We start from the raw sequence: 24,151 nt of genomic DNA on the forward strand, positions 1-24,151 counted from the left end.
GCCTCACTTTCCCCATCTCTAAAATGGGCTATACCTCCTTTCTCTGGACTAGTTCCCTTCCATTTCACGCTAGGCCCCGGGGAAGTGAAATCAGTGCTTAACCACAGCTTAAAGTCCTCTCCTTTCCTCTGGATCCCATCGCTGCTCTGGGCATGCTCAGTAGTTGGGGCCCGCTCTGCACTGGGAGTAGGAAGCAGCTTTCTGTGCCCCGGCTGCAGACTGCGGGCACTTTGATGAATCACGTGTGTTGAGGCCCTCTTAAAGAGATAGGCACCTACTTTCCCTCCACCCTAAACACCGCCCTGAGGGCGGCGGCGCCAGGGACCTTGGTAATTGCAGCTGCTCAGGGGCAGGGCTTGCCCCAGCACCGGGTAGTGGCAAAGGCGTGTTGCGTCGGGGGTGCGTGAGAGCCGGAATCCTGAAATCGGCAGCTCCCCAGGCAGACACACTCTCACACAGGAAGTGGTGATACCGAATCAGCCAGGGCAGCGGGACAACCCCCAGGGGCTTCCCCAAGTTGAGGAGAGTTGGGGTTACAGGGCACAGGTGATAGGGCCGGAGAAAGATGGAGCAGCCCGGGGCGGCGGCGTCGGGAGCGGGAGGCGGCAGCGAGGAACCCGGTGGGGGCCGGAGCAACAAGAGAAGCACAGGGAACCGAGCCGCCAACGAAGAGGAAACGAAAAACAAACCCAAATTGGTGAGTGCTCCCGCAGTCCCCGCCAGCCTTGGGGACAGCAAGAGCCCTGGGAACCTCTGGCTGTTAAGCACCGGGGGACCCGGGGCCCCCTCCCAAGGCTAACCGCGACCTCGCAGTGCTACTCCAAGAGCCACCAAAGGAGCGGCCACGCCACGCCGAGGCGCGGAGACAGCGTGGGGGCGGAAGAGCACCCCCTTTCCCATTTAAGCCCTTTCTCACTCTTCTCATTCCGGGAGGCAGTGCGGGAAGGAGAAAGGCCCCACCCCAACTTGGGGAGACTCCGAGTACTGGGTAGGGTCTGTTATTTGTCTAACTTGTGGGCGCGAATCTTTGCGCGATTCCGTTCCTTCCCACTTCTGTCAGTTGCTGGGTTTTGACTCTTAACGCATAGCGTCCGGGCAGGGGAACCTCTCTTCTTTTTAGTCCAAATACTTGGGAGCCCACCCAGAGACTTGCACACCAACCCCACCCTAAAGAAAAACACACAACGTAGGCTCCTGGTCTTTCTACTTTACCAGAAATCTAAGAGTCGCCTACGTGCTCTTTTTCCTGTTGCCTCTTCCATGTGCTCTCCCAAGAAACATTTCTTCTTAAGAGCGTGGGAGTTCGAGGCTGGGTGAGGTACCAACAACTGTTGTGCATATAATAAGCAGAGTCATTACAGTACTTCCACCTAGTTGATTAAGAACGCTCAAAAGCAGTAAGCCCACCGCACAAGTTTCATCGTCCTGAAAGTGTGTGAACCAGTGGTAGAAGTCCATTTCCTGCCACTGACTTAATGTGCAGAGGAATGTAATCTATGGGGGCTGGTATTAGGTTGGGAAATACTGGAGTTTCCTCAACTCAGTTAAAAAGGTTCCTCTTTATATATATATATATATATATATATATATATATATATATATATATGAAAATGATATAGTAGGGAAACTTAAAAACTGGTAACGTTAACAAAATATATTGGCTAATGTCAGTTTTTCCCAACTGTGGCAAATATTATGCAGACATTTATCAATAAACTTTCTAATTTGGGTGGCATGAGGGGAAATGATTTTCCTGTACAAATTCAGCAAGTATTCCTTCTGTTTGAAGGTTCTTAGTCCAGATTTGAAGTACAAGCACATGTTGCACATCTAGTTTTCAGTTTTAACTTGTTTTTAATAGGGGAGGAGACAGTGACATTACTAAACCCTTTTTTTATGGCATCAGATCATTTGGTATGTATGTACCTGTTGTACTTCTCTCTTGCCTCCTATTTTCCTTTCAATTCTGTATTGTCCATATTGGAAAACAATGGTCAGGGTGTTATTTCGGGAAATACTGCAGCTTTCCATTATATGGGAAGGGACCTGATGGGGTAGAATAAAATAACCAGTTTAAAGTTTCCTCACTTCTACCCTAACTTGAGGCAAATTGAGAACTTGCTTACTTGGTATGTCCTGTTAACCAAGTATTTACAAAAGTAGAAATTGCCCTTTGTGAATTGTCTATGCTGGCTGAAGGTTAATGGGTTTAATAGGTGCCCCCTACCATCATGAAACTTAGAAAAGTTTTGTGAGTGTATCACCAAAGTGTAATACACTTAAAAAATTCTGATATGATTTTGATATTTATCAGTTTGTTGTTAAAGAGTGATGAAGTTTCCTTTTTTTCCCCTGGACCCAGTACAAAACTGTGATTTAAACAGTGATTAAAAGTTTAAGCAAAAATAAAAGTGAACTCAGTGTCCACGAGTAGTTTGGTACATCCAACAAGAACTTTCTACTTGCAGGAAATATGCTTTCAGGAAAGCACTTATCTCTGTTAGTTATAACACCGTGATTATATTCTTCCCTTCCCTTTGGTCATTTGTCCTGTTTCATATTTTATGTTTTACTTGCTTTGACAAGGTAACTAGATCGTTATGAGATGGTATCACTTTCAGTTCTTAGCTAACACTGTTCGGTGTTGAACATAGCTTGACATAGTAGAACAAGTATTTGAATGCAAGAGTTTGTTAATATCAATCAGAACTTGCTCTTTTGCTCAAACATAACTTTTGAGCCTTACATGATTTTACAAGCAGATGTGTCAGAGTTAATAAAAACAAATTTAGAAGGACATTTCAGCACATTTTAAAGCAAGCAAGTTGATCAAACAAGACTTGGTATACTTTTTTAAAAAATAAGTGCTTTACTCCTTATTTTGAGCTGTCTTATTGAAGTGCTCAACACTTTCTTCTAAGGCCTTTTAGGATGGAGTTCTTCTGGGCTTCTTAAAATATTGCTAGTAAGCTAAAAGCTTTACCTAGACTAAATTTTACTATTTTGAGTATTGTTATTAATCACTGTAGTAGTTCTTTTTTTTTAAATTTTTTTTAATGGTTATATTTATTTTTGAGACAGAGAGAGACAGAGCATGAGCAGGGGAGGGGCAGAGAGAGAGAGGGAGACACAGAATCTGAAGCAGGCTCTGAGCTGTCAGCACAGAGCCAGACACGGGGCTTGAACTCATCAACTAGAAGATATGACCTGAGCTGAAGTCTGATGCTCAACCGACTGAGCCACCCAGGCACCCTTGTAGTAGTTCTTAATTGTATGTGGGTAAAGTAGTTGTGGTGTGGTATTATGAAAGAGAGCTATATGTAATAGAAATTCTTCATGTAGATGATTGTGGTGGATAGGGGTTCTTAAACTCCTGAAATTCTATGAAAAATTTGAATACATGTAGGTACATTCATTTTTCTGGGCCTCATAGTTTTCATCAGTTTCTCAAAGGTACCTGTCACCTATAGAAGAATAAGCACTATTGGGTTACCAAAGAGAGAGGGTAAAGGAAATGCCAGTTGATTCCAATCCAAGTTACTAGGGAGAGGAGGAGGTCAGTGATGGAAGGAGAAGGGGAATAGTGCTGATCACACAAATGATTGATATTGAAGATAATTCATCTGGGAGTAAAAAGAAGTTAAAAACATGTCTATATAGTATTAGCTACGATGAAAGTTTTCATTATATAGAAAAAGTAACAATAGTTATAGTATATTGGATTCATTGAAGTATAAGGCTTGTGATTCACTTGTTTTCATTGAGTTCCTTATTGTTCCGGAAAACTGGAGAAGGAAGGTATGTTTTCTATAGAGAGGAGCTACTTTAATTTATATCTCATACTTTTGCTGGGTATTACAGTTTTTTCAAAGTGACATTTCAGGACTTTAATGACCTTTGTTTAAGATTAAATAAGAATGTGGGGCACCTGGTTGGGTTAGTGGGTTGGGCCTCTGACTTCAGCTCAGGTCATGATCTCACAGTTCTTGAGTTGGAGCCACTGCACCCCCACCCCAGGCTCTGTGCTGACAGCTCAGTGCCTGGAGCCTGCTTCAGATTCTGTGTCTCCCTCTCTCTCTCTCTCTCTCTCTCTCTCTCTCTCTCTCTGCCCCTCCCCCACTCACTCTCTTTCTCTCAAAAATGAATAAACATAAAAAAAATTTAAAAAGATTAATAAAAAATGTAACAGAACTTCAGTTTTCTCTATCTTTAATCCTCTCAGTGACCCTATTATCTTGATTCTTTTTACTGGAGGCAATCTTCTCTTGAATTTCTCACATTTTGAATAATGCATTAGTACTATTAGTACTAGAGCTTTGTATTTTATGTAACTGTTTGGTTAGGCCCAGATTGTATCATGTCATCAAGCAGCATGAATCTTAGATTAATTAGTAATTTGGTGTCAATCATGGAATGTATTTTGTCAAATCTACTAGAGCTCCAGAAGTATTATGAAGGAGCTGCATCTTGAATCCCACATATGTAAGGCAATGACTTGACCATTAAAAGAGGCTATTGTTAAAGTAGAACTAACATCCCTCACACACATTCCACGGTGTAGAGTGGCTTAACATTCTTAGATGTTTTTGCATTTTGACTTTGTGTGAATGTGTTTTTTTTGTTTTTTGTTTTTTTAGAGGGACAGAGGGAAAGAGAGTCTTAAGCAGCCTCCACACTCAGTATAGAACCTGACATAGGGCTCAATCCCATGACCTGAGCTGAAGTTAAGAGTCTGATGTTCAATTTACTGAGCCACCCAGGCGCCCCAGACTTTGTGTTTCTGTATTATTCCTGAAGCCTTTGGTTCTTTCGGCAGTGGAGTCAAATTAGGGACTTAATATAACAGAAGTTAATTTTCTGGCTATTATATAACTTCCTGAATATTTGGTTGTTTTTTAATTAGATAAATCATGGTTTGATTTTAATTGATAAAGTTGAGCACAAGTTCATTTATGCAACATTTACTGAGCACCTATTCCATCCTAGGCATTATTCTGATGGTTGGTGATACAGAAATGCTCACAGTCTAGTGAGAGAGACAGGGAAGTTAATGATTAAAGAGCTGTGTGTAAGGAATCCTAGGAATATGCATAGGAGGGTTATATAAAAATGTGGAGAGGCATCTCAATCTAATTGGATGATTGTTACAAGGAAAGACTTACTAGAGTAGGTGACATTTGCACCAAGGCTTGAAGAATAAGGCATTAATTGAAGAAGGGGAGGGAAAGGCATTTTTAGGTTGAAAATAACATATACAAAGTAGAGAGATATGTTAATATGCCTAATAAAGGAACTGTGGGTAGATGTTAATGGCTGAAACAAAGGGTACATATGGTAGACCTGGTAGAAAAGAGAGAGTCCAGATCATGATGGATATTTGTATGTTGTCTTAGAGTTTCAGCTTCTTTCTGCAAGCCATAGCAGGCCATTTAAGAGATTTAAGCAGGAGACTGGCCTAATAAGAATTGTGTTTTAAAAAGAAACTTAAGGGGTGCCTGGTTGGCTCAGTCAGTTAAGCATCCAACTTTGGCTCACGTCATGATCTCAAGGCTCCTGGGTTCAAGCCCCATGTTGGGCTTTGTGCTGACAGCTCAGAGCCTGGAGTCCGATTTGGATTTGGTCTCTCTTTGCCCCTCCCCTGCTCATCCTCTGTGTGTGTCTCTCTCTCAAAAATAAATAAACATTTAAAAAAAATTTAAAGAAACTTAATACAGTGGAGAATTTCTTGGAGAGGGGTGCCAGTATGGAGGCAAGAAGACCAGTTGGGAGGACTGAGTGGCACAAAGAGTTTGATGTTTAGAGACCTGGATTCCAGTTGCAGCTCATTTACTCTTCCATTTACTATTTCATCTATTTACTAGGCATATTTCTCTGCACCTCAGATTCCTCCTGCCACTCCATTGCCTCACTTTCTTGCCACCCACCCTGAACATCTTCACCAAATTTGGAATAGCCACCTTGTTTCTCCTTTATAAAGCTCACCTGCTTGTTATAGTCCAGCTTGTGTCTCAAAATTCCATCATTATTTCATTAAAGTTTCACTGATTACTTCAGCTTACCAAAGGTTCTTCCTTATTCTCAACTCATAACTATCGTGAGTCTGAATGTTACATGCTGATCTTGTATCGACAGAGATTTTAAAGTGCTTCTGGGCAGTGGTCCCACTTTATGCCTATTCTTTAAAACTTGTAAGCCAGTGCTTGGTTGCAAAGCTACTCAGTAAATGATTATTAGCTGGGAATTCTTTCCCCATAGGCTAGACATTTTGAAAATGTAAAATTGTTGAAAATAGGCTTTTAAAAAATTCTCCATCAAATGAACCTATCTGTACATTCCTCTGTGTCCTTTGTTTTGAAATTCAAGAAACTTCTTGTCTGGGAGAACTCCTTATCCCCTTGGTTGGATTCTTGTGATGACCCAGCCTGAACTTCAATGCCGAATAAAGGTATTAAAACTCATGACCCAAGAAACATTGTTATTAGTAGGAGACTTCAGATTATTGGCAAAAGAATACTGAATGGAGGACACTGGGTTCCAGTGTTCATTCTGTATTTTATTTGCTTGTGATCTCTGATGAGCAGTTTAACAGCAGAAGTTTAAGCCACTTCATTAACATATGCCAGTTGGAGATAATGTTTTCCTGATTGGCTTTACAATGTGCTTTAGATAAAACATAGTAATGAATGAGATAGCATTTAGAAAATTCCATATTGCTGTATAAATATACAGCATTACTATTAACCCCATATATTACCTGAATCAAATGTGATTGTGGTTGAATGGCTAATGCCTTTTTTGTAATTTGATAGCTCTAACATTATTGTATAAAGTACCATTGTATGGTTATATGTTGATTGATTCCTCTTCTCTCCCCAATTCCATTTGTCCACTTGGAGAATTGTATATTCTGTCCTTCTACTAATAATTCTTTCTGTTTAATGAATAGAAGATGTAAGTTTAACATTTTTTTCACTATAGTATTTTTTAAGTACCAGACTACCATTTTTTTTTCAGTTCGTCAATTTGACACATTTAAAATTTGTGTTAAAAAACGTTTATTAGATACCTTTGGCATTCTGCCTTGCCAGGCAGCTTACTGCTGTTGTACAAATAAGAAAACTGAGTCAACTCATACGTTAAGGGGACTGACCTAGAGATAAGTTTAAAATCTATCACTTCTATTGTAAAGGTACTTATAGCACAGAGTTATTATGCTTCAGGTTCTCTGAAAGTGAAAAATTATTCATCTCTCTTCTTGTTCCTTTTTCGAACAATTATAATTATAATCCACCTGGAGTTCACTACAAGAACCAAGAACTCTGGCAATAGCAGCATGTCATTGAAGTGAAATCATATTCTTTGCCAGTTTGGCCCCATAGAACACTTTAAATAATGGTATGCACTGAAAATTGTACACACACAATATATGCTAATTTATATCCATTAGCACGTTTGGTTAAATGTTACTGGTTATCACTAGCACCATATGGATTATTTCTGAAGACCCAGGTTTCCCCTATTCCTATATTCAGTCTGCCATGCAAAAGAGACCAGTTCCTTCTGTCAGATTTGGGGTGTTTGATATACTATTTTGTCTCAGGACTGAAGAGAGTAAGATCATGGCCAGGTGACTTGAAATAATAATTATATACTTCATATCTAAGTGGGTATCTTGTAGGAGACACTCATTGACACTCATTGTCTTCTTATAGGAAGACAGCTCAAAATTGATGCACGTAAAGAATGGTCAAGATATATTTTTGCATAGCTATTTGCTATGAATGTAAGTAACAGAAAGAAATGAGCTCATATTAATTTAAAATTTATTTATCTCATCAGATTGAATCTGTTTCAGTCTGAATGATTTATTCTGGCTATAGCTTGAGCAGACACTCAAGTGAATTCTGATACTTGCCTGCTTTATGTGAGGAGGTCTAGGGAAAGAGTATTCATGCCTTTCTCATGAAACAATATGACAAACAAAATTCTTACTAATCACCACTTACATAGGCTTTTGTTTAATGAAGGTTTTTCTGTATTGCTTTCAAGAGAGTATGCTACCAAATACAGACCAGCAAATTGTCTACCAGTCTCTCCTTCTGTTAAGGCTCTGTATAGCAGTGCCTACTTCATGTGAGAAGTTTCTAGGTGGCTATTCAGGCAGGTCTATGTAGGAATCCAACACTTCATTAGGGATGTATTATTTCCCAAAGGCTATTGATTCAATACCCTGGTAATTCTGGTGCTCAACCAAGGGAGACAATGTGTTGGGTACAGTCCTTTAAAAAAATCTGTCATTCTGAGATAGATATCCACATGCTTTTGTAAAGATTTGGTCAAAATTATGAGGAATTTTTGTCTATCCTTAATTTATTGGTCTCTCACCTAGCTAAAAGTAAAAGAGATAAAATAAAGTTTTTACTTTATTTGTAATATGGGGTAGTTAATATAACCTTTTTAATAAAACATAAAAAAAATTCCAAACATACTAAAAAGTAGATAGGATGGTATAGTGAATCACCATATATCTATTACCCCCAATCTAGCAGTTACCTAGATTTTCAACATTTGCTTTATCCATCCTTTATTTTTTCCTTGCTAAAGTACTTTAATGCAAATCCTTGATATGTCATTTTACTCCTACATACTTCAGTGTGCTTCTCTAAAAATTACTTTTTTTAAACATAACCACATGCCACTGCTGCATCTTTAAAAATTAACATATTGCTTGGTATCATCTAATATTTAATTCATAATCAAATATTCCTAATTGCCTCAAAAAATAGTTTTGATCTAATGTGTGCCTAATTAATGTACATGTAACTGAGCTCCTTAAACAAATACAACTTAAAGTTAATGGTAAAATTTCATTTAAAGTTACTCCACATAAAGTGCTATCATAAAGTATCAGCTCCAATTAAGTTCATTTCTGTCTTTAGTTCTGTAGAAGTATCTGGAAAGGTTGTCTATGCAAGTGTGGAGAGACTCCTTAGAACAGCTACTATATGCCATAGAAGAGAGACCAAATGAAGACTTTTGGCTCCACTCGCTGGTTGGGGGTAATCACTCATTCTTCATTTTGCAATTCGTGAAGTGGAGTGGGGTTTATGTGTAAGTATTTTCTACCCAGGGAAATGTTGTAGATAGTTGGGAGAAGGAAATGAGTTATTGAGTTCTGCAGATAGTGTTCATATAACTCTTTGATACATGCACACAGCTAATATGTTACTAGATGTAGTTTTTATTTCAACACAAACGCCAGTTTGGTAATTGAGGTGTCTTTGGTTTTTAGCTGCTGTATTATACTTTAGGTTGCTGAATATGGGTAATTGGGTGAACAAACGTTTACAAAGAACTCTGAACTATTAAGTTTTGTTATTTATATTTGTGAGGTTAAAATTGAAAACCAGGCTACACTAATGAGGTGTTGGAGTTGGGGATGGGTGGAGTGGGTAAGTATGAGAAACCAACTTGGGCAAAAATCCTAGACGCCACACAGATTTACTAAAGAAATTGTGTAACCACTACTTCCCAGACAGCAATTTAGTGCTGTTATTGTACTGGGAGGCATTAGGAATATCATTTCATGAACTTTGTGGATTCAAGTAGATTTAAACTAATCCATTTCCACTCTGCAACTTCTAGGCTATTTATTGACCCAATCAGGTGGTAATTTTCCTCCAAACAGGAGATAAATGATAATTGTTGGGGCTCCATAATTGTTGTGGCGTTTGCTCCTTTTGTTTTGCTGAGGGGAGAGAAAGCTGTGGAGGTATTGTTTTATGTGCTTTGAAATCCATCACTGATAAAACTCTAAATGCTTAATAGCATATTATGCTAGCTGAAGCTGTTTAGGAAGATTCTATATGTAGGAAGCAAGACCTTGTACTCTAGACTGTACTCTTACATTTTGAAGTTGTATGTATAATAGAGACCTGGGTCACTAAGTATGGTTGGGCTCTGCTCAAGGATGTGAGACCACAGAGGTCATATCACTTACCAAATCATGTGCTCAATCACAAGACTGTATCTTCTGGGGGAACTTTTTATAGTTCACACAAAGGTGCTATATGGGCCAGGTACTGCATTTAAACTAGATTTACTTTATTCCTTATATCTCTACTTTGTGGATTTTATTCTCATACATGATAGGAAATTCAGCAAGGCACAGGACTTAGTGTAATATCTTACTTGGAGTAGGTATTTTCTGTTTGTCATTGATTCTGAAAAAAAGAATATAAGGTGTATAGCTATGTAATATATTGTCCTAAACCTGAATACATTTGCTTCTGAATGAGTGCAGTCCTCAACTGTAGAGGGCTGTGTTCTTGAGAACCTAGCCTACAGGTTCAATATGTTGATTACTTCCTCTAACTTCAGGCTCCTCCCTTTCTACATTCTTCCCAGTGATTTTTTGATATTATTGTTCCACAGTGCTTCACATGGTTACAGATTGTATGGCCAAGACTGCATTTTTCTGAGGTTTGTGTGTCATAACATCGATTTATTTTCATTCATGTTACCTATAGAAAGTTAAGATGGGTTAAAATAAATTTGGCAGAAACATTTCCTCTAATATGGTCTGCAGTCTAGTACCTCACATTACAAAATCAGTGCTTTCCAGAAGAGTCAGTGTGTACATAAAACATTTGAGAGTAGAAATAATCTTTTCTTAGGCTTACCTCACAGCTTGTTTTTCACTGGCAGTGCATTAGCTTACATTTTTCCTCCCCTTTGGTTGAATAGCTAATGGTCTTTAAACAAGCTATTAAAGGAAAGAATAATTTCACAGTACAAAGAAAAAAAATGGCCTGGATTTTCTCCATGCTGGCAGTTTGGTTTTTCATGTATTTGTTTTACTAAAGCAGGACTAATCCATGTTCTCTTATCTCTGAAATCTGAGGCTTCTTCTGTGTAGCTTATATTTACTTAATCCAGATGGTGTTGTGAATTTCTGTGAGATCCAAATCTTCCATTTTTATATAAGTTGAGTAGCTTTGAGACCAAATACTAAATTTTAAGTGGCCATGTCTCTATATAATGGAATTGTAGCATTAGTTATACTTTAAAGTAGGAATTGTGCAGGGCTCTGGGCCCAGTTTAATATACTCTTCCTACAAGCTCTGTAGGGGATTGTAGATCAAGATATGTTATATTACATATCCCTGCTTTTAATCCTGTCCCTTTAAATAATCTGTTAACACGTGCATGTTTCTAACTCCGAAGATAATCTTATTTCTTGGTGTTATTAGTGGTTTCTGTGAATATTATTCGTGGTATATCCTATTGCCTGGGCACAGAAATAACATGCAGAAAGATGGCCATTGGATGTAAAATCACTTACTGAATGTGACAGAGATTTATTTAAAAGCATTTTCCACCACAGGGGTGTCTGGCTGGCTCAGTCTGAGGAGCATGTGACTCTTGATCTCAGGGTTGTGAGTTTGAGCCCTATGTTGGGTGTAAAGATTACTTAAATAAAAATTAAAAAATAACAAAAGCATTTATCATTCACACCCATCATCAATCATGTTGCCATAAACTAGTGGAAATTGCATTTTGATCTTAGTACCACCACTTTGTATTTTCAAGACTCCACCTTTTACAGAATCTAAGAGTATTTCATATGCTATACAGAATTGAAATAAGCTAAATAAGATATCTAACTGATCCTCTTAAGTCTTTTTTTCCCCAAGAGTTAATTTCTGGCAGTTTAAGCAGGTTATATAGAAAGTAAGCTGACAACTTTTTGAAATCTAACTCTGGACAAGTCATTGATCTATCTTCTCTCTGGGTGTCAGTTTATTCTTTAAAATAAGGGAGTTGAAATAAACCATCTTCAAGGTTCCATTCAGCTCTGATGCACAGGTAGTCAAAGGTTATTGACAGCTGTAATGAATCTTCCCTAACATAAATACATGACATGTGGGTTTTAGTTAGATGAAAAGTCAGCAATCATGAAAGATTACAGATTAAGAGTGAATGCTAATGGGTGAAAATGCCAGTTAATTTTACTTTCCTACTTCTGGGGTCTGAGTTAGCCCAGTTCAGTAAAGGTCACATCAACATTGTTTTAACCGTGTGTGGGGCCCCGGATAATGTGGGCTCTGCTTTAGGTCATCCTAATTCTTAGGTGGTTCCCTTGGTTCACTGACCAAATATAGTACTCAAACTTTCCCAGAGGTATTTCTCAATAATGAATAATATCATATGTGCCAGTTGGTGTTCTAAATGCCTTGCATATGTTTGTCAAGAACTATTAAAGGTCTGGGATGTTATCCTACTTATACACCTGTTGCTATTTCATGAATGATTGCAAAAGACTCAACACTCCTGGGTCAGCAACAAAAGATGGTTTATTATTCATTGTAAACCAGTAGCCACAATATCAGCATGACATGCTGGTTCACTATGGTCCTATTCCCACAAGATAGACTAGTATGGATCCCTGCACAGGGAGTCAGTTGCGCTACAGGAGAGGAATACTGACCTTGGAGGATTTACCACTTTTTATGGTAAGCAGAAGCAAGCCTGCTCTTTGTGGAGGGGCTGATATTATTACCTCATGATCAGGGTCCCTTGCTTTAAACACAGCCCTCAGAAATGGCCTGGCTAAGGTGTGGTCAGGGCCTTCTAGTCTTGGCATACCCAGCAAGAATGCACAGAGATGCTCTAGGATTGATGGTGGGCATCCTCCTCTATCAATAGTGACGCATTTGGTCCTCATATCAGTTATTTTGTAGGTGAGGAGAAGAGTTCAGAAAAGGATAAGTAACTTGCCTGATGATATACATTAGTGAATTTGGAATTCAAGACTAGTGTGACTATAAAATCCTTATTTTTAGCTGTTATTTTCTGTACTGCCTAAGACCCTAAATTTCAGATTAGCTCTAATTTCACTGGAAGACCTAGTGGTTCTCTAGACTGGTGATGGTTGGACCTGGCCTAGATTTGCACTATGCTTATGTAAAATTTAGAGGAACAAGTTCAAAGGCCATTTTTAGTGCCACTGATAATCAGTAGTTAAAATTCTTTGAGTCACTGACATGAAGTAGTGTGTCAGATATGTGACCACTTGGTAGAAGAGAGCCATGAGGATGAAAATTATATGGCTGAAAAGAGCCATGAGAATGAAAGTGATATGCCTGTGGATTTTAAGGATACATGAATATGATTTTTCAAATTATCAGTCTGGCCTCTTAAATAATTTCATGGTCAACACAAGGCCTACGGTACTTTACAACTATTGCATATTGCATATGATTCTCTTGTTTTTGTATGTTGGCTGTTAAGAGAGTATCTTCTGAACAGGTTACACTGCAAGCCAAACAGTCTGCTTCATCTTTTAGTTTCTATCTCTCCTCCTCTCCCTATTCCCTTTCTGTTTGTGAAATTTTGTGTGAAGTAAAACTGCTTTGGAAAAACTAATGCCCTCTCCTATGATTACACAAGTACATGATATGCATTGTTTCTTGTCTGGGGGAGTGCCAAGAACCACCTACCTTCTCCTGCTGCTTCTCATGTCTGCTTTGCCTAAAGATTGGCTGCTATAAAAGTGTGGCATATTCAGCCAAGTGCTATCTTTTTTAATTAAGCTGCTGAAAGTGTTGTGACAAACTATTTTTGCATTCACATGTGACGAGTAATAGAGTCCTAAACTATGGGCTTCTGTGCCAAATAACATGGAAGTGCATAATGTGATTTGAGTTCTAGCCCTTCAGTCTTAATCATCATCCTCCCAAGAGTAAAAGAGTATTTAATTTAAAAAATGTGATGAATAAAGCATCATGATTATACCAGTATATGCCTGGAAATCGAGCTATTTCATACTTATGATCACTATCCTTAATGGTTAAAATTTCTATGTTGGCTCTTTTCATAGAACTATGTACAATAAGTAGGAAACCAGGAGATAAAGGACATCTTGAGCTCATATAATGATTATAAACATAACTGGGAAAGCTGGTAATTGAGCCAACTAAGTATTTTTTTTTAATTTCTGTTTTCCAAATATACTTCTTATCTATTATTACAAGTTTGGATTTCCTACAAATATGGTCTTGGTAGTTGATGTCCTTCTTTTGTTTTTGACCTCATCTAAAGCTCTAAATAAAGAGCCTTATGTTTTAGATAAATATATAAGGAAGGATATCACATTCTTGTCCTCAAAAGTATGTTCTTTTTCTTTACACCAGTGGTTCTCAGGGGGCAGAGTTTTATCTCCTAGGGGACATATGGTTGTGTCTGGAGACCTTTTTGTCGTCACAAATGGAGAAGGATGCTACTAATAACTAGTGAGTAGAGGCCAGGAATTTTGCTGAACATACAGTATGTAAGACAGACCCACACCCGCACCCCCCCCCCCCATGACAAAGAATTATCCTGCCCAAAATGTCAGTAGTGCCAAAGTTGAGAAACCTTGCTTTAGAGTCTATGAGTTTTTGTTTATTTAGTTTAAAAAATTCCTGTGGCTCCTTAGCCACTCATTTATTCTTCCATTCTGTCATTTCCTTTATATTGAGACAGGGCCAGATCATCCCTGTCTTCAAGGAAGCATTGTTTGTCTCACTGACTGCCACCAATTTTATTTTCATTTCCTTCCTTTCCACTACTGAAAATCTGCTGGACTGGAGTGTTTTCAACTTTGTAGTTGCAAACTATACATCTTATCACTTATTTCTGACCTCTGGGAAAAATATTCAGTCTCCTCCTAATGAGTTTAAAAGGCAATTTTTCCATCTGCTGATTCCTTGATACCTAAACAACTTTTGGTGCTGGTCACTTTTAACTCATTGTCTATATGGATTTTAGATTCCATGATGCAATTTTCTCTGGCCTCTGGATTTGTTGACTGTAAGGGAAGTAATGCCTTCCCTTATCTTTCACCTAAAAAATTTTCTCATTATCTGCTCTTTTCTATATACAATTGTAGGCAATCACATACATGCCTCTTCAGATACTACCTGAATGCAGTTGATGCCAAAACTTTTGAGCTACTCTGACATCAAAGCTTGATACTGTGTTATTGTTTGCTGAAAGACATTTCCTGATTATGAAGCAGTTCTAAAAAAAATGGCATAAAGGTTTTGATTCATTTCTCTGAGACCCATGTGAAACCTAGAATACTTAATGGTTGTTTTAATCTCTTTGCAGGGAGATTAAAAATTAACTTGAGGGCGCCTGGGTGGCTCAGTCAGTTAAGTGTCCGACTTTCAGCTCAGGTCATGATCTTATGGTTAGTGGGTTCGAGCCCCACCTCGGGCCATCTGCTGTCAGCATGGAGCCTGCTTGAGATTCTCTCTCTCTCTCTCTCTCTCTCTCTCTGCCCCTCCCCCTACTTGCTCTCTCTCAAAATAAATAAATAAATTAACTTGATACACAGATACTCATACACATGGTGTTTATCAAGTTTACTTATTCAAGCTAAGCTCTTCCCTTATCACCAGACTGTATTACTGTAATATTAGTCACTGACCTTTATGATTTCTGGTCCAGTTTAATCAAGGTTAAACTTCCCTATTTGACTATTGAAAGTAAATGACTACTTCTTTTCCAATTTATCAGGACCAAGTTTATTTTTATATTTAGGGTTACTGTCAAGCTACCTAATTTTGTCTTATCTTCTATTTTTTATTTTCCCCTTTATATAAGTGAAGCTATTTCCCAAATTGTTGCTTCTACCTGAAATAACCTCTTACCTTTTTTTTTTCTTCTCAGAGGATTCTAAGTACTTTCCTTCCATTTCTTAATGTAACTTCCTAAAATCTTTATTGTCTGATGGAAAGTGACGTGGTCAACTTATTCCCCTTCAACCTCCAGTTTCCTATACAGAGCCAGTTCATTCTGCAGCATGCATAGCCATTTTCACAGTTGTGCTTATTATAAATGTATGTTACAGAGTATCACTCTACACATATCAAATCTTCAATATGTATGAGGCATTGTGCTGTGGGTATAAAAACAATTCTGCATAGGTAGAGGAGCCCATGGCCTAGTGAGAAAAGATGGGCATTCATGTCTAAAGTAGTAAGTTCTATAATCAATAGGTGTGAGAAGAGTGTTCTTTGGGAATGCTGTATACAGTTGCTGGTAGGGAGAGGAGAGATTTCACAGAAGCCACATTTGATCTGGGTCTTGGAGAATGAAATATAGTTTGGTAAGGTTAAATGAAGACATTCCCAGTAAAAAGAACATCATTTATATAAATTTAAAGTTATGGAAAGGAAGGTTTTCTTTAAGTGTCATTGATTTTGTAAGTGTTAAGATCTTGGAGGGAAGGCTATGACTGAACTTGCTTTGTAACTCAATATGGGTGATAATATGAAGCATTTTTCACCAACTCAAAAGTGAGGTGGAGAAAGGGAATTAACACTAAGAACCTATATTGTTTTAGGCATTATTGTGGGAGCTTTACATCACCAGCTTGCTTAATTTTTATCATAAACATATATAGTAAGTGTAGTTATTTCCTACATTTTACAAATAAAGGAAATAAGTCTGTTAGATGATTCTGATTCCACAATACATGCTGTTTTATGCTAGCATGCTACCTTCTTCTTAGAAGTAACAGACTATATTTAAAACTTAGAAATGAACTATAATATTTTCCTACTTTATTGAAATATGCTTCATATTTTATATTTTTACGTTTTACTTTTCCTATCACAAACCTTATTAAGAGTCTAATAAATGCATCTTAACACATTTCATCATTGTTGGATTAAGTTAAATAATAGAGTTTGAGAAGTTGGCTAGGAGTTACCCACAAATAGTCTAATTTAGAGCTATATATGGTTAGTTTTACTATTGATGATTTGGGCAAGCTAGTCAGTTGGAAGTTTCTACGTCTGAAATTCTTGTTCATATTTAATTCAATAAGCATTTGGAGAAAGCGACTCCAGTGTCATGCTAAGCATTATTAAGGTACTAAAATAAATAGTCCCTACCCACTGGGAACACAGGTGTCTTATGTGTACAAACCCATGGTGCAAGGTGGAATGTGATTAAGTGCTACTGTAGAGGTAAAAAGTGCTGGGAGCATTAGGGCTTCATGGAAAGATTGACAGTAGAAGGTAGTCTTAAAGTGCAGGGAAATTTTTCTTAAATAGTGATAGAGAGTGGAGAGGGGGCATTTTGTATACTGCAAGAGGACTAGGAAGTTATAGCAAGTTTGAGAAATTAAAAGTTAGCCTAGCAGGCCCAGTTGTACATAGTGAGTGGTGGAGGTCAGTCTGGAGGGAGATTGCAGCTCCATTGTGGTGAGCACTGAATGCTTCCATAAACAATTTGCACTTCATTCTGTAACCCAGGTAGAGTATCTGAGTTGGGGAGTGACACTTGACAGACCTTACTTTAGACTTTTTGTAATTAGAAATATCATGAAGTGTAAAATCTTTTGTCCAAACTCTATGATAATTGGCCTGTTGGTAGTTTAAATACAAAGGCATCTATTGATTCTGATACCTTTTGGCATACTATCATTTTGCAGCTTTGAATATGTGAAATTAAGCATGTACTGTGAATAGTGTGTACTTTGATAGCTTACAGTTTTGTAGTAACTTAATTGACCCTTGCTCCCAAACTACTCTTCTGTAGATTTTTCCCTCTAAGTGTAAAATTTTTGTCTTTTTTTTTTTTTTTTTTTTTAACAAATAGATACTGCTCTAAAGATCAGGTAGCTTAGCATACAAGACTGCTGCTGTCAAACTGAATGTGTTTTGTCTAGGCTGAATTATAGTCCCCAAAATATTCCAAGAGAAGCTGCAAGATTTATGATATACAAAACTAGGTAAAATGATCCTCACTGAAGTATTGTCATGATTTGGTTGTTTATCACCATTTTTACAAATTAATTTCCTGTGTCAAAGCAAAGTCACATTGCTCACAACTATGGCAAAGTACTTTTAAGGCTATGATTTGAACTTAAGCCCCTACTTAGGATAATTAACTGTAAAAAATGAGCTTTGTGTTAAAATACACCATCAACTTAGTTTTATTACACAAATTTTTAAGTTTTTATTGCTATAGGGGTCCAAATGAAATTGAGACCACAGCCAAAGAAATGAAAATTTGTCCATATACAAAAGATTTCATATCTCTGTGGTACCCAAGTATGTGTTAGTTTGTTTTCAAATCTGCATTCTTACACAAAACCTGATTTGTAACATGAATGAAATAATATCTATTATCATTGTTATTATTTTTTAAAATTTTTATTTATTTTTGAGGGAGAGGGAGTCCTCTCATGCACGAGTGGGGGAGGGGCACAGAGAGAGAGGGAGAGTGAGAATCCCAAGCAGACTCCCCACTGTCAGCACAGTGCCTGACACAGGACTCTATCCCAGGAACCATGAGATCATGACCTGAGCCTAATTCAAGAGTCCAAGGCTTAACTAACTGAGCCACCTCGGGTGCCCCCATTGCTATTATTAATGATTGTGTTGATTTGCCCATACAACTTTAAAGAAACATATGGAGTTTTAGATTTAGCTGCTCCTTAAAAGTAAAAGTAGACTCCCTTTCTGGCTGGTCTCTAAATATTATTCATCATTTTAGTTTAGTTGAGGGCAAAGATACTTAGGCTAAAATAGAATGTTTTGTGGTTATTTTCTCTTTTTTGAATTTTGAGATATTACCTATCATGTGTTTTACTGAAAGAGAATGATCATTTGTTTTTGTGCAATGGTTTGTAGCTATAGAAATGGGATATTGTTTTGCAACGTATAGGTTGGGAACATTTTCAAGCTCCTTGTTGGATTAAAAAATTATTCTAAAAAGAAATAGGTTTTTAGGACATGAATCATCCTTTGCTAGACAGCTTTCTTATGAGAGATTTGTGATTCTTGCAAAATTCCTTTTGAGCTCTTGAAACACGAAGAGTATTACTACTAAAGCAGAGGACAGGAACTCTGAGTTATAAATAAATGACCACATGAAAGACCCTTGGGCAGGGGGCTCCCCTGGTAGGTTAAAGTAGGTTAAAAATATTGCCTGGCCTTTTTCCTTCCTTTATGACAGATGTTGCCTTGGGACTTGGTGGCCCAGTCACAAGTAGGAGTAGTCTCTGTTTTGTTTCTTTCTGTTTTGTTTCTTTCTCAGTGACCTCCAGAAATATGGTGCTGGAAACAGTTTACTTCTTGAATCTCTCTCCCACTTTCCCTACCATCTCATCTGACTTTATTGCCAGAAAGTTGAGGCATGAACTTCCCTCTGCTACTGGCCCTTCTCTTTTTGCTTCACAATATGGAGTACATTTTCCCATAGATACTAATTCTTTTTTTGATACACATTGTAGTGCAATTCTGTTTCCTAATGTTCCATTTAGTGCTGAAGGATAAAGAGTTGTGAAATATAGGTGCTTGTTATCAAGGAATTTACAGTATTGTAGGGAGAATAGGACTTGTGTATACATCAGTATTTGATTAGTGCCATACAAATAGCTGGGATTTAGAGATAGAAGAGTTTAACAATTTGGGCTAAAATAAGCTAGAAACTGAGTCATTAGGTACTCCTTCCTCCTCCTCTCCTCATATTTCCCATCTGAAAAATTCATTTAGAATTTGGAACAGAAGACTTAACCTTGATTTCATGGATTATAGTATAGTCAGTTTCTGGCTTTTAATATAGACTGGATCACTTAAATTATGATTTAAAAAGTAACACTTTAAAAGTAGATTTTTAGTAAACAAAACATTTCTCATTGTAGAAGACCATCTTATATTTTAATACTAATTATATTATAATGCTTATGTTTTAATGCTAATTGCCATTCTATTGATCTGAGATGTCTCGTACATTGAAAAAAGCAATCTTTTAATGAGTCTCACTGGTTTCATATTCTACTTGAAAATATGTTTATGAATGAACACTATTGTTCAAAGCTGAAGCAAGCATAGTAAATTGAGTATTTCCTTAGGATAGCAAATGAGAATATTTACTTTTTTTAATGTTTATTTATTTCTGAGAGAGAAAGACAGAGTGTGAGCAGGGGAGGGGCAGAGAGAGGGAAACACAGAATCCGAAGCAGGATCCAGGCTCTGAGCTGTCAGCACTGAGCCCAACATGGGGCTTGAACCCACGAACTGTGAGATCATGACCTGACCTGAAGTCAGACGCTTAACCGACTGAGCCACCCAGGTGCTCTGCAAATGGGAATATTTAAGATATTTTAATATATTAGAGGTATATTTTTCATTTTCCTATTATCTCATTCCTTTTAATCCTCTAGATTCCCTTTTACACATATGTGTTATAAAAAAAAAGTAGTTTTAGGACCACTTGCCTCAAGGCATTAAGGAAAGCTTGCTAAAAACATAGATTCTGGAACCCCATTGATGTACTGAATGAGAATCCTTTGGTGTGGGACCAGGAATCTGCATTTATAAGCTGAGTAGATGATTCTGTATTCTAAAGTTGGAGAACCACTAGTCTTATGCAGTTTGCAAAACAGCAGCCCCATAAGTTCTATCTGGTCCATGGATTTGTTTTGTTAAGTTCGCAGCATTGGTAGTATGGTTTTACAAATTTGATTTGTCAGCTCTTAAAAATTGAATGTTTACCCATATAAATCCAAATTTCTGGCTTCTCTTGACACAGCAGAGTAACTTTGCAATATTGAGCCCGTGTTCCAACATGGCTGTCAGCAAATCTGCTGTACCTTAGTAAGATCTGTCTCACTGAAATGGGCTATGTGCTCTTGGATTTGCCACAGTCCTCCCAAACTATCTTTCAACCTGCGGTCAAGTATTAGTTGACGTTTTCTTTTCTATAGTTGACCTGCATCATTCAATTATATTACCTGCTTAGAATCCATATGCATTTTAATTTTTTACTCCAGATCCAAAAGTTAAAAAAAATGAGAGGGAATGATTGGAAAGAGGTGAGATTGGAGACTGAAAGACTAGATAATTTATTATAATAATAGAGATAAGAAATGTACTGCTGAACTAGGACAGTGTAATAGGGGTGGAGAAAAGAGGAAGATTAGGATTTTGAAGCTACCAACCTTGGTGATTGAATTGGGGTCGTATCTGGGTGGGAGGAAGAAGAACAGGTATGCAGAAGTAGGTGGGAAATGAGGTTGTTTGTAGACATATAACTTTATGTGCTTGTAGGACATTATTGCTAGGTACTAAGGTATATATACTTTGTTAAGGAGTGTAGACCTTCCCTACTGCGTCGGAAGGGAGGATGACTCCTCAGGGAGCATATATACTCTTGGGTATATGTTCAGATGAAATGAAAACTACAATGAGATACACCTCACACCTGTCAGAATGGTTAAAATTAATAACATAGGAAACAACAGATGTTGATGAGGATGCAGAGACAGGGGAATACTCTTACACTGTTGGTGTATGCAAACTGGTGCAGCCACTCTGGAAAACAGTATGGAGGTTCCTCAACAAGGTAAAAATAGAACTACCCCATGACCCAGCAAATGCACTACTAGATATTTACCCAAAGGATACAAAAATACAGATTCTAGGGGGCACATGCACCCTGATGTTTATAGCAGCATTATCAGTAATAGTCAAATTATGGAAAGAGCACAAATGTCCATCAACTGATGAATGGATAAAGAAGAGGTGGTATATATACAAAATAGATTATTACTCAGATATCAAAAAGAATGAAATCTTGTCATTTGCCGTGATGTGGTTGGAGCTAGAGTATATTATGCTAAGTATTTTAAGTCAGTCAGAGAAAGACAAATCCATATGATTTCACTCATATGTGGAATTTAAGAAAACAGATGAACGTAGCAGAAGGAAGAAAAAAGAGAGGGAGGCAAACCATAAGAGACTCTTAACTATAGAGAACAGGGTTTCTGGGGGGCAGGTGAGTAGGGGATGGGCTAAATGGGTCATGGGTATTAAGGAGGAGGGCACTTGTGATGAGCACTGGTTGTTATATGTAAGTGATAAATCACTAAATTCTACCCCTGAAACCAATATTACACTATATGTAATATAGTGCTGGTATGAATTCCAGGTAAACAGCTTATATTAAAAGAAAAGGCCTTAGCTCTACATCAAAAGACTGATGAATGAATGTATATTTATCTAGCTTGTAAGTTACAATAAAATGTTGAAGACAATTTTTACTTTTAATAATTCCTCACTTTAACCAGTTTTAAAAAAGTAACCACCTCCTGGACCTTATTATGTCTGTATAATGCTATATAGTAAAATCTCATTTTCTATGCCATTAAATGAAATTCTAGTTAGAATATCCCTTATTTGGCATTTTTAGACCTAGTGAGTAACCAACATTCTTTCAAATCATTTATTGAATGACCATGGTAGTCAAGGAGATTGTATTCTTATTCTTTAAAACTTAATAATCACAAATTAATTTATGGTAGTAACACTCTTTCCACGACAGATGAAGGAAATTTATTGAATGTAAAAATTTTATGTTGTAGAAATAATGAAAGTAGGGGATGATTTCAATATATAGTGAACTGAATCCTTGTAATTACTGATTTTTTTCAAGAATTTATCCAAGGATATACTTTCTGGAACACTTGTAGTTTTCTTAGGTAATTCTGAGGGATTCTCTATATTTGTACCTTGACATTTGTCTTTGTATTTCTTTTTTAGTAAGATTTTTAGTAAGGAGGTTGCTAGGTATTATTTACAAGGGAAGTCTGATAGGGAGATTGTGGAACCATTTCCATATTGCAACCTCTCTATTCAAATGCAGATAAACTGTCATTCAACCACCTAGGTTTATTCCCATCTGGCTCAGCCTTCAGGGTAGGATTAATAAAGTAATTTGTCCCCAGGGAGTTTGTTGTACTGACCTTTTGTCCCTGCTGTATTGAAAAAAAAAACCAAAACACCCATATTTAGCCACTGACCCTGTCCCTCTTTTTAATGATCATATGTAGAATAGTCAGGTGGTTAGAAGTCATTTGCTGAGGGGTGTATCCTATTACAATTTTAATTGCAGGTTACTGCTTGTCTGTCCTGCCCTGTTCTTCCTGATTATTTTAAATTTAAGTTAATTGCTTTTGATGGATAAAATGACATTTCCATTTTTATCTCATTCCATTGTGTGGATTAGTGCCTTGATTTTAAGGCTAGTGCTTGGATAACTTATATATACTCCCCCATGACCCCTGTCCTCAACACCCTACTGCAGATTAAGAGGCAGAGTTAGCAAATGGTTAGGATAATAGTTTGAGAATTTGTGCCTACGGTAAATATTTTGCTGGTACAAAATGATTGAATGTGTGTTACTGTGTTAGCTGAATATTGAAATGGGTGAAATATCAGAGACTAGTATGTATACAGGTGGAGGAGAATGTGTCTCATTTTAAAAATTCTTTTTTCCTTCTTTCAGAGATAACTTGCTTTTTCTTTTAGCTCCATTACTACTGTGTTTATCTGATTAGTTTTAGATGTAATAGTCTATTCAAATGTCATCATAATATTTGCTAGCATTTTCTCTTTTTGTACATAATCAAAGTAGACTTTTATAGAAAAGAGGTCTGCAGTAAAAACAAAGCGAAACAAAAAACCCAAAACTTATAAATGGACAGCATTCTTGACAAATTGAAGTGATTGTCTGGCTAGGTATTAAATTCTCAGATTTTTAAACTTTGCTAAATAAGCACGTTTATTACAAAGAGTTTATGAAGGGGTAGGGCTGGGTACAAATCTTGACTGTTTTGTGACTTTGGCCATATCACTCTTCTACTCTGACTCTCCCTTTTTTTCCATGTTATCATAATTTCTTTAATCTTTATATATTGTTTGTTGCAGTTTTGTTTCATTTGACTTTTTCAAGACTACCAACTTTGTCCCCAGCTTTGCTTTTCGGATGTTTTGTTCTCTTTATTGTCGTTGCTTTTTTTGTGTATTTTATTTATATATTTTCTCATCCTTTTAAGAATTCTGCCAGCTTGGTTTTTACTTCCTTCTTTTCTTTGATTATTTTATTTACTTAAAAGGATTTTTATTTTTATCAAAATACTATATGTACATACTTAAAGTCAGCGGTACAGAAGGTCTTGTAATAAATTGTTATGTTCCATGTCTTTTTATCCCTAGTGTTGTTGTTTACCAGTGGCAACCATTTTAACTATTTTCACTGTTTTGTATGGTAGTTTTCTCCTTATGTCTAAATAATATGCTTATACTAC

The 24,151-nt window shown here is 37.2% G+C and overlaps 1 protein-coding gene across 4 annotated transcripts in view; it reads left to right on the forward strand.

The window, feature by feature from the left end:
* Nucleotides 1-295: 295 nt before the first annotated feature.
* The window catches only part of DIAPH2 (diaphanous related formin 2), a 982,724-nt gene continuing 958,868 nt past the window's right edge, over nt 296-24,151 (forward strand). For all 4 annotated transcript variants that reach the window (XM_042974379.1, XM_042974380.1, XM_042974381.1 and 1 more), the window contains exon 1: nt 296-697. In XM_042974379.1, the coding sequence (XP_042830313.1) occupies nt 566-697 (132 nt within the window). In that variant the 5' untranslated portion in view covers nt 296-565. The remainder of the gene's footprint in view (nt 698-24,151) is intronic.

The sequence above is a fragment of the Panthera tigris genome, chromosome X (genome assembly GCF_018350195.1).
Source record: "Panthera tigris isolate Pti1 chromosome X, P.tigris_Pti1_mat1.1, whole genome shotgun sequence".
Classification (NCBI taxonomy): domain Eukaryota; kingdom Metazoa; phylum Chordata; class Mammalia; order Carnivora; family Felidae; genus Panthera; species Panthera tigris.